The sequence below is a fragment of the Echinops telfairi genome, unplaced genomic scaffold, assembly GCF_000313985.2.
Source record: "Echinops telfairi isolate 266 unplaced genomic scaffold, ASM31398v2 ScPeMD7_60;HRSCAF=208, whole genome shotgun sequence".
Classification (NCBI taxonomy): domain Eukaryota; kingdom Metazoa; phylum Chordata; class Mammalia; order Afrosoricida; family Tenrecidae; genus Echinops; species Echinops telfairi.
This window is the reverse complement of record NW_022103958.1, coordinates 35,164,089-35,175,259: the sequence shown is the minus strand read 5'-3', so window position 1 is coordinate 35,175,259 and position 11,171 is coordinate 35,164,089. Positions and strand designations below refer to the sequence as shown.

Genomic DNA, 11,171 nt, shown 5'->3' with positions numbered 1-11,171 from the left:
GATGATCCCTTCAGGACCAGTGGTGTGAGTGGCGTAAATAAGGGGGGGGGGGGGGGGGGGGGTGGGAAGGGGGAGTGAGAGAAGGGTCCTTGGAGGAGGTAACTCCTGAGTAGAACTTTGAAGGAAAAGGAAGAGCTATGTGGGCACATGGCCTTCGGAAACATCCTGTGGTCTTAAGGGAACTGCGTCTGATTTAGGAGAGAGCGGGGACGGAAATATGAGAGGAGAGTTACTTAGAAATGTGACTGGAGAGACAAGCTTGGGCTTTGTCCTGCAGGCAAAAGGGAGCTCAGTCCGAACAGATTTCTTTACCCTTCAGAAACAGTCCGGAAGGGGGACTGGGGGCTGCAGGGCAGTTAGGAGGCTGCAGCAGCGTCACCCACAGTGACAAAGCAGTCTCGTGTGCGCAACACTGTCCTGGTGCTAAGTTACCTAGAAGGGGGACGATGGTGGTGGGGAGGAGACCAAACTGAATGGGCCCAGGAGGTGACTCACACTGTGGGGGAGAGAGGAAAGGTAGCTCTTTGCTGTTCTCGTCTTACCCTCTAATAACCCAGAGGCTGGTGCACAGTTCAGCCTATCAGCCCCGCCGAGGCAGGGCCGTGGGCCTTTTCTCTGCTGTAACCCTGGCCTCTCCAGTACTGATAGGTGGAACAGTAACGTTGAATGAACGTTCACTGAATCTAAATAAATAAGTGAAACCACTTCTCATCTTCCCTGGCCTTCGGTCAGACTCTCAAGTAGGCTTGCCCTTTTGCGGGGCATGAATCTCCCCGACAGCCTGGTGAAGCCTATTACTCCTTTCCAGAATGCTTTTTTAAGTACACAACAAATAAAATACACACAAAAAAATTATATTAAGACAGTATCATCAAAAATCCTTTTTAGAGGGTGATTAGTAATGTAAACCCACTGCCACTGGGTTGATTCTGATCAGAGGAACCCCAGAGGGTTTTTGAGCCCATCTCTGTGGGATTGTTTCACTCAGAGCAGTGGGTGCGTCGGAATCAAGGACGGTGCCTTAGCGGTCCAAAGCTGGCGGAGTAGCACTACTCACTGAAAAACCGAACCACAGTCACTGCCACCCTGGCAATGCCCACTCATAGGAAAACCTTTAGGGGCACAGAACTGCCCCTGTGGGTTTCAGAAACGGCAACTCCTTATGAGAGTAGAAAGCTTCATCTTTCACAGAGAAACTGGTGGTTGCAAACGCCCAGCTTGCAGTTAGCAGCTCAATGCATAACTCACTAGGCCACTAAGGCTCCTCCCCAGGGGTCTAAGAGCTCCTTTATAATGCATTACATAACAAATCTAGTGGCAGATGTAATCCTGACCATAATTTCAAAGTGGTGATGAACATAGATGGTATCTCAAGACATTTATAGCCACTGAGAACCAACCACTGTACTGTGATAAGGAAACATGTATGGTTTGGTTTTTATTCGTGGCCACGTCGCAGGTACTGCTGGAAGGAAAGAGCTCAGTCGGAGGTTCAGTACGTAAGGATGTAATTAATCCACCTTCTCTTGCAGGTTTGTAAACCCAGGTTAGGAACCCTTGGGAGAAAAAGGGGCTCAAGGGAAGGCAGGAAAAACTCCTCCCCACCCCCCTGACATTGGCCATGTGGAGATTTTTCTGCTGCAGACCCTGGCTATCTAGGAGCAAGGAGGGGCGGCGATGAACAATGGCCAAAGGAGGCTGTGCATCTGCGTGGGAGTTCTGTGGGAGCTGAGCATAAAGGGCTTCTTGGGTCACCAGGAACCCTGTTTGGCTCACCCTGCAGACCTGGCTGTGTCTCCCAGGTCCACCCAGCACGCAATGCCTTGGGGTTGTCAGGCTGTGGGCACAGTTGACAAGGAGTGACAAGAGGAGGGCTATATAACCGTTCCGGCTGTGCCCACCTACCACTCTGGATCTTACTCTGAATAATTTCAGGCCAGGGCTCCCAGCAGCAGTCGGAGAGTCCAGCTCTGAATACCATGAGGGTCTGACTTTAGGGCACCAGAAGGGTCTGCAGGTTTCTCAGGGTGTGCAAGAACATGAGTCCTGAACAGCCTCTGCCCTCTGGATCCTAACAGAAAGGTGCCATAGTCGGGAGAGAACTGTAACTTCCTCACAGGAAGCCAACGTCCGTGCACGAGGACCCACTGGACACCACCCAATTGGTCGGCAGTTGCCTTTCTCTGTTCCCAGACAGATGCATGTCCTTCTGTCTCGCAGACCAAGTACCTAGACAACGCTCATGGGAACTCCTTCCTACGAAAAAAGAACACCCTCTAAGGTGGACGCAAAAGACGCTTTCCTAGAGCCTATTTTCACACCTCCCGGTGAAGCGCTAAGATGAAATTTATATAGACACGCTAAAAATTACTTTGAGGACACTCCAAGTGCTGGGTCCCCCAAATCATACACAACATCATTACCCCGCATGCTTAGCCCGAGAGAGGAGGGGCCTGAAACCCACTGACCAGAACGTTGTCAGAGACAGCGGTAGCGGCGAAGGTGCCTGAGCTATGAAACGTAAGAGAGTTCTTTAGACAAGCACCAAAACCCAAACCCAAACTCTGCCATCGAGTCAATACTGACTCATAGCGGCCCTGCAGAACTGCCCCTGTGAGTTTCCGAGGCTAAACTGTCGATGGGAGTTTTCTCCCGAGACGCTAACAATAAAGATTAATTCCAACCACCTCCGGCCTCTTGCAATGTGCGAGCAAGAAGTTGGAAACGACTGGAATCCATCCTCACTGTTACCATCTCAGGAGAAAGATGTGAGCAATGTGTGAGCAGGAGGGAACCAATCTGAGACATGAAAAAAAAACCCACAAAAGGTGGAAAAGACCAGGGGGAAGCTACCCTTCCCTGTTCCTGCAACTGAAAGAGGGCAAACCCCAAGGTCAAGTTTTTTGTTGTTGTTTATTAGAAGATCATTTTATTGGGGACTCTTATAACTCTTATTACAATTCATACATCAATTGAATCAGGCATGTTTGTACATATGTTGCCATCATTCTTTTCTAGACATTTACTTTCTACTGAGCTCTTGGTATCAGCTCCTTTATTCCCTCCCTCCCCCCACCATGGTCAAGTTTTGACACATCTTCCAGCTTTGTGACCTGGGGCAAATGTATCACACTTTCTGGTCCTCGTTCCTAATCTATAAAATGAAGGTAACTGCACTGCCTTGAGAGGCTCCCCAGAGGGGTTTAATGAAGTGACACATACAAAAATACTTCCCGAGTCACAAAGGGTTTTCAGGTGCAACAAGACAACACAACACCGCCTAAAATGGGGGATCTCAGAATCCCCAACCTGCAGTGACTCTGCAGGCACGGGGATAGCGAACCTCGCAGGCACGAGGGAGAGGGGATCAAGCCCATCGATGAACAAAAATGGAAGCATCAGCTCTGTTCTGTGCTTGACTCTCTAACCACCACCACAGAGGCAATCGCTGTCCAAAAGCCTGTCAATACCTGAGCACCCGCACAGCTGACCCACGGCTAATGCTCAGGATGCTGCAGGATTCTTTTAGCCATTGCAGAGAAGAGCCGTTTCTATCCTGTGCGTTCCCAGGGTCCTTTAACCATGTACGATGAGAAAACTAGTTTTTTCTATTCAATTTGGGCTTTCCTACCTCCCGCCTAGTCCGGACCTTGTACTCTCACCGGAGGAACAGCCAAAAGGAACAGCAGAAGTGGAAGCAGGCGTTCCTTGCCTCAGCATGTGGTGAACTCCACAGCATCGTCCCCTGAGCAGCGTGAGAGGGTGTCTCCCCACGGGGCTGTGGGCTAGCTGGGGCTGCTAACTGTAAGGGCAGTGGTTCACACCGACTGGCCCCTCTGTGGGAAAGAGACTGCCTGCTTTACAGGCTCAGAACCTTATATAAAGGGTTGCAATGAGTCAGAGTCAATGGCCACGGGGGCCGTAATCAAAGACCACTTGCTTCATTGCTCTCTGCAACTTCCACTCCAAGTTGCCAGTAAAGTGGATCTTCAATCCAATCCACGCTCACTACCTGGGGGGCACCAGCTTTGAAACCACCTGTGGAGGCCATCGGTGAAGGTGGCCTCAGGCTTGGCAAGGTTGGTCTCAACCATCACCTTCCTGGAGCCTCCAAACATGCCCGGTCTTCCAGGCCTCAGAGAGATCACAGGACTGCCATCCGTCAGTCACCCTGTCCCCACTTAGCTCAAACAGCACAGGGACCAAGCAGAAAAGGGGTTCACTGGTGTCAGGAATTCCCTGGGAACCATAAATGATCCAAAGAACAAACCAAATTTGAGTCTAATTGTTCAACCAGGAAAACAAAGGGACAAACCTGACAATCTTGTCAGCCTGAAGCCCCTCGGCCCCAGTGTACAACTGTGACTTGGTTGACATAAGCCAATGTGCCCGAGTGCTGTGGGTACCGTAAGAAGTCAGACTCAGGTGACGAGAAGCACAAGAAGAGCCCTGTTAGTGCTGTAATCACAAGACCAGTAGACATAGGAAAAGAGGAGGTCTAAGTAGTTGGGCAAGGTTTTGGGGGGATTCAAAAGCTCAGATACAAACAAAACTACTTGTGATGTGGTATCATTATTGTCTATATAATAACATACCTTGGTTGATATGAGCCTGAAACACCCTAGCTTCTTACCTTCTCCCCCACCCCACAAAAACAGCGGCTTTTATAATGCATTTTTGATAACACCAAGTTTCTTTGGATGGAATTGCTGTTCCAGAAAAGGGGTAGTACCTTAAAGGAATACTTGCGGCTGATGCGATCCTCTGGGGCCACAGGCGAGATCACATAGCTGGGCAGAGGGATGCTCCCAAGGACCACTTCTTCTCTGCTGTCTTTGGACGGAAAAACACATCAAAACCACCTTCTGCGACATCTTCCCTGGGCTCATCCATCCCCTGCCCTAGTTCAGGATTCCTTATTTCCTCCTCTCAGCACTACTGCAATCACTTCCGCACTGATATCTCATGCAGATGTTCCCTGGAGACCTTTGTGCTACTAAAGTGCATCAAGCAGGGCCCACACTCAGAGACGGGTATGTAGGCACACACAACTCCACCAGCTAAGTCCTGAGCCAGAGAAATGTACCACATGCAGTGGGGACACAGAGGCAGTCTGGGGGAGCTGAGAAAGTGTTGAGGGTGATGTCTAAGTTATATTTTAAAGGATGGGAAAGGCATTCCATGGCTGGGGGGGGGGGGGGCAAACCTCACACAGATCAAGTTCCAGAATGGGTGAAAAAGCCCTCTGTCCTACAAACCACTTTCACTGGTAGAGGCAATGTCCTAAGAACAAGTTGATCTTGTTGCTCTACAACCCACAGGTACTTGCTGATTCCCCACTGGATATGGCAGGGGACCAACTCCCACTATCTGGTTGTATCCGGGCCCTTCTTGAACCATATCTCCTAGCATATCCTGCGCTTGAGATGCGCTGCTGCCACTAAGGAAGACTGGCTTTTGTGTGTAGACCTGTACTCAAGCTGGTTCCTCTGCTTATAAGGCCCATCTTCCCCCAAGAGGCCAAAGCTCTACTTTCTTCCTAAAAGCCCAACTCAGACTCTACTTCCTCCAGGTCACCTCCCCAGCTCCTCCCGTATGGAATGGACTTCACTCCCCTGACTGCCAAAGCCTATCCCACCCTAGTTGTGTCTGAATTGTAAGCCATCTCCTCCTTATTTGGAAGCTTGCTTGCTTTGCACCCTTGAACAGTCCTCAATGTTACATCCTGGGCCTCCATGTGTGGCCATATGGCCAATTGAATTGAGCAGTTTCCCATTCCATATTATATGGGATCACCCCAGGTGCTTAACTCTGAATCTTGACATCCTAAGACGGCTGCAAACTAGTTCCTACTTATTTTCACCCAAAAGAAGGACCCTGTTCCTGTGCAGAATTGGTAAAACGGAAGTCACCAACCATCCACATGATATAAAAAGAGCATTTTCATAGGACACTACATTACCAATTAGCTCGAACCACTGGCTTTGCAAAGACTACAGGATGGTCATCATTTGAGTTACCTCCCCATCCCCTCCAAGACAAAGAACTTTTGTTGGCTTAAGCCCTGGCTCACCTTTATAGTAAAACAAGCAGTAATCAGCAAGCACAAACCACCTCCTCTTCCACAGCCTCATCCCAGAGCTGTCCTGCAAGGCAAAGCACACTTGTCAGGGCCACACCCAGGGACTCTGCCACGCCCCCCATCACATACAACCGGAGCCCAGAACCACATCTTAGCCAGATTCGCTCTTTCTTACGATGAATTAATGGATATTTTAGTGAAGAGCCAGTCCTTGAATACAGGGCATTAAAATTTAGATTCAATGAAGATTTAACCCCAAGAAGTAATGTTCTTTTACTCTTACCCCCCTCTTTTGGGGGAGTCTTCTGGAAACATTATTATAAGCCCTCTTCTTTTAGAAAAGAAAATAGAAATAAAGGCCTCTTATTGAGAAATCACCTTTTTAAAAAATAGATTTTTTTAAAAAAGTTAGGTGCTATGCCATAATTGATGCTGATCAGAAAATTGAATTTACATGGTATTGAACCAAGTGTCTAAGCTAGGTAATCAATCAAGCCAAAGTTCTTATTTAACAAAGCTCAACTCCTGACCACAGGGACTGATTTTGCTGTGGTGCCTAAAGAGACTTGGATTCTCCAGCTATCAAAGGGCTTCATACCAAGAATCTCACTTTACTCATCCAATATGTAAATCTTTACATCTGTAAAAACTATCTTTAGATTATTGGGGAAAACAGAAGAAGAAAAAAAAGCCCAGGGAAGAAAAATAGCAGTGTTTTAATTTCAGATTTCTCCCAACACTAAGAGAACCTCAGAGTGGCTTCTTGCTTTAGAAGTGACTGATAAAACACATTGTCTTCTTTTCTACAGAACTTTCTGACAGGTTTAAATTTAAAACCAAAACCATCTTTAAAGTTCATTTCTAAACCTAAGTACAAAATGTGGTTTGTTTCTGCTCCACTTATAAGTGGCTAAAAGTAAATTTAATTGGTAAATTCACACATTGTATCTTATCTTATGCAAAGCTGACCAGATAATCTTGAGCATCTTGGGACATGTTTGCATTGTTTGGAAAACACCCATTCTTCCGGCACTGGCTACACGTCATTTTTTCTGGGAAGCCTTTCTGGAGGGCCCAAAGCACAGCTCCGTCCTCTCAGCTCTGTGTCCCTAGCACTCCACATATTCCTGTGGGATGCACACTGCAATGGCTTCCTCTCCTGCTCCACAAAGCCTTTGGAAGAAACAAAGCATTTGGGCCAGCTCTCAGAGTTTGACTTGTGTTTTAGCAGGGCTTCAAAAGGGTTGGTTCATTCGGGTTTGACACCTGCTAAGAAGTCACCTTTCCACCTCAGATATATTGAATAAGAATCTACATTTCAACAAGAGCCCCAGGTGCCCACATTAAGACTCACCTGGGATCCTGGTAAAATAGATTCGAATTCAATCTATCTTGGGTAGAAATGCAAATCCTCAACAGGGGATGAACTATGTGTCACCCTGTGTTAGTTTTGAGGATGACACAATAGGGGAGGCTGGACTGAGTGAAAGGAGATGAGAAAAGCTTGTCTGTCTCCCCTAACCCATGGGCTCCTTAAGAACAAGGACCACATTTTATTCATCTCTTCATACCTGTAGGCAAACCCTCGAAACGTGACAGGTATTTGATGACTATGTGAGTGAGCGAGTGCATGAGTGAGTGCACCCGTCAGTCAGTGAACAACAAGGAGGAAGGAGAGGGAAAAGACGTGTCTCGGTGCAGGCAGCTCACAGGCTAGCCATCGCCAGAGGACCAGAGACAAATCAATTGGCAATGAGGGCAGAAATGAACAATGGCATGAGGGAGGCAGAGCTGGCTGACTGAATGGATGGATGTAGGAGTCTGAGCTGGTAATAGTGCTGAGACTTCTAGACTGAGTGGGAGAACAGTGGTACTATTAACCACGATCCAGAAAAAGCAGGCTGGGGGAGAGAGAGAGAGGTAAGCAGACAATGAGCTGAGTTTGGCTGACTTGGAGCCTGCGGTGCTGGAGGAAGAGACAGAGGAAAGGATGTGATCTTTCAGTTAAATTATCACAAAGGCTCTTACCATCTGCAGGAAGACTGACTTCAAGCTAGGCCTAGGTCCCAGGGCTGCCCATAGCAATGGGGGGCAAGATGGTGAAATGTTTTGTTGTTGTTGTTGTTGTTGTTTTTAAGAGAAAGCTGTAGCGATTGAGCAGATAAATCCACTTAAAAAAAGAAAATTGCTCAGGACAGTGAGCAGAATCCACTTGCCTCCGATAAACGTCAGAACAAAACTGATGTTTCCCATCCCACCATGGCCAGGTCCCCACCGCCCTCACACCTGTCTCCTCACCTGCTTGTGCAGCCAGCCCCTGACCACCACTGGAATACTGGGGTTCCTCCGAATGGCCTGGTCCCTCTTCCCAAAGCTGTGGACTTTATTGCTGGACTTTATAATCTAGGGGGAAAGCAGACGTGAACTCAAGCAGCACGAGAGACTTAGGGAAACACAAAAGAGCACTCCTCTGTTACAACGGCTGAGAGCTCTTTGATGGAAAGAACGCAAGGAGACAGGGAGGAGGCGGCACTCGGCCACAACTCGCTAATTAATGAGCGAGATCAAGATCCAGCGGGCTTTCCCTTTGGGGATAATGTACAGGACATTTCAATCAGCTGTCACCAGTATTGGCTCTAGCACTTCCCAGGTAGCCCTGGAGCAAGTTGACTTTGACCATAGGTCAAGGTTCCCAGACCGTGAACACACAGACTCCCGAATCTTTCTCAAGGGCACCTTCCTTGAGCGCCCCTCCCCGGCCCCTGTTTCCAGTTCGCACCAGGCTATCCCTAACACAGGCCCCACAGCCGCTGCCAGGAAATTGAAGAAGGTGTGGGGGTCCTATCTACACCCTGCTTTCTTGGGCTGGAGAACATCTCTAGCGTGTCTCCCTCACTCGGCTATCATGGTGATCCTGAGAACTTCTGCTCACGAAACAGAAAAGCAGGGTGGGGAGAGCGAGCGGCCAGGGGCTCACCTTGGACCCAGGCCTGGCCTCTATGGTGGAAGCGGTCCCCGCTGTGGACGTTTCACTGACCATACTGGACGGTCTTTGGTGTCTCTCTTGCTTCGACATATGTGGATTTGGCCTGTGCGGAGACATAATGAGACCCAGCGAGTCAGGGCCCAGCTCCAGAATGGAGTGTGGAGTCTGACGTCTGTTCCCGTTCAGAACTGGAGCGTGGCCCTGGAGAATCCCAGGTCGGATCTTCCGAAGACCGTCTGACCCCAGACTGCAGGCCGGGGCTGGCATGTCCAGCCAGGACACCTTCTGAAAAGAGTCAAGGGGAACACAGCTAGACACATCTTCACAGCCAGATACCCACACAAGGGCCATGACAGTCATCTGGTCCTGTTGCCCATGGACCCCCACACTGCTCTCACGCCTGTGTTGGTGGTACCTGCCCGGTGGAAAGGGCAACCCGCACACCCCACTCCCAACTGAACTACACAGCAAGAGCAATCAACACCACACACACACACACCCTGCCTCTCCCTGGCTCCTAAAAGAAGAGCTTTATAATTAGTAACAAGAAATCACTTGCACGCACATCCACACCCCCATACACACAGAGAATCGCTTACATAAACGCCAGTGGGGCTTGCCTCCCAAAATAGAAGACTCAACAAAGAGTCCTATTCTGGGAACCCACCATTTGCCCCAAAACAGACCCACCGGAGATAGTAACCCCTAGTGCTGTGCCAGGAGAGTGGGCAGTCACGAAGCATGCCTTGGGCACCAAGGAGGATTCCCCTCCAAGCTTCCTAGTGGGCACCGCGGCAACATGGTGTTCTCCACTGAGAAGCCGACCCACCCTGGGGACACCTCAGGAGAGCTCTCAGGAGACACACAGGGGCCCTCTCCCTCACCTGCCTCCACAGAGCCCCAGCATTTGCAGCAGTCTTTCAATGCAGCAGTGGCAAAAGCCTCCCACAAAGTCAATACTTATCCTTGAAGTCTCGATGTGCGATTCCTAGACCTGTCTCCTCCCAAGAGAGGAAGTCTTCCTCACAACAGACGTCCCAGCGGTCGGTGGCTGAGTTACTGTCCATACTCTGGTGGGCAATGGGCCTCGGGCAGCGTGAGATCAGACAAGCTGCAGTAAACTGAGCAAACCGGGGCTCTCTGCCTGGGTCTGAGGCCTGTGCCAGGGCCTTCAGGAGCTGCAGGTGGCAACTCGGCGCCGCACACAGCACAAGGGAAAGCACTCTGGCTGCCCCTTGACCAGGCTCCTTTCAGAGAGGTGCTATGGTGGGGATCCGAGTCTCCACCTTGGAGATCCGCTGCGTCCGTCAACGGTCACTGCTGCTCAGAGGACGAGTGAGCTTTTCCAGGGACCCAGAGAAGTTCTCTGCAGAAGCAGCCAGGACCACTGCGCTCTCCAGGCTGTGCCAGCGGGACCCCTCTGCTGGGCACCAGCTCTCCAGGGGGCCGGGCACTGCTGGGTGCTTGGTGGCTGGAGGTGCGAGTCCCAACAGGCAGAAAGATGACTGGCTCCTTATCAGCACCGGCTCTCACTCCAGAGTCCCGCCCCGGCCTCCATCCCAGCCAGGCTTTTGTTCCGGCTCCCCACTTGAGAATGTCACCACCCTCTGGCCGCGCTGTGTTGGCAGAGGCTGTGTGCAGCGGACAGACAATCACCAACTGGGGTGGGAAGGGGCGCTGAGTGGCTGCATTGTCCACCCCTGGCCTCCCGGCAAGTCTGCCCACGACATCTTCCCAGAGCCTGGTCCTGCCTGACTTTCAAGATTCCCCGGGGCTGAGACAAGGAAAAACTCTCTGGTGGCCCGCCATGGTAGCTGTATCTCTAAACTAAAAGTCGTGACAGGGGGTCCAACAGTACAAAGGGTTTGTCTGGAAGTTTAATCTACTCTTGCTTAAGAATCTTAAGCAAGAGGCTCATTATGCAATGTTTATCTATAAGAAAAATCCGGAGAGAAACATATTAGCTATAGGCCTGCTAGTCAAAGGAAAACTACTTTTCTTTCTTTTTTTGTTTGTTTGTTTTTTTTTAAACATTTTATTAGGGGCTCATACAACTGTTATCGCAATACATACACACATCGATTGTGTAAAGCGCATTTGTAC

At 49.7% G+C, this 11,171-nt stretch overlaps 1 protein-coding gene across 1 annotated transcript in view; it reads right to left on the bottom strand.

Moving 5' to 3' along the window:
- Positions 1-11,171, bottom strand: part of PLEKHA7 (pleckstrin homology domain containing A7) — a 104,111-nt gene that overhangs the window by 64,898 nt on the left and 28,042 nt on the right. Inside the window, exons 3-6 of the mRNA XM_045290984.1 lie at positions 9,060-9,171; positions 8,381-8,485; positions 6,074-6,146; positions 4,733-4,833 (exon numbers count right to left, since the gene is read on the bottom strand). Of these exons, the coding sequence (XP_045146919.1) occupies positions 4,733-4,833; positions 6,074-6,146; positions 8,381-8,485; positions 9,060-9,158 (378 nt within the window). The 5' untranslated portion in view covers positions 9,159-9,171. The remainder of the gene's footprint in view (positions 1-4,732; positions 4,834-6,073; positions 6,147-8,380; positions 8,486-9,059; positions 9,172-11,171) is intronic.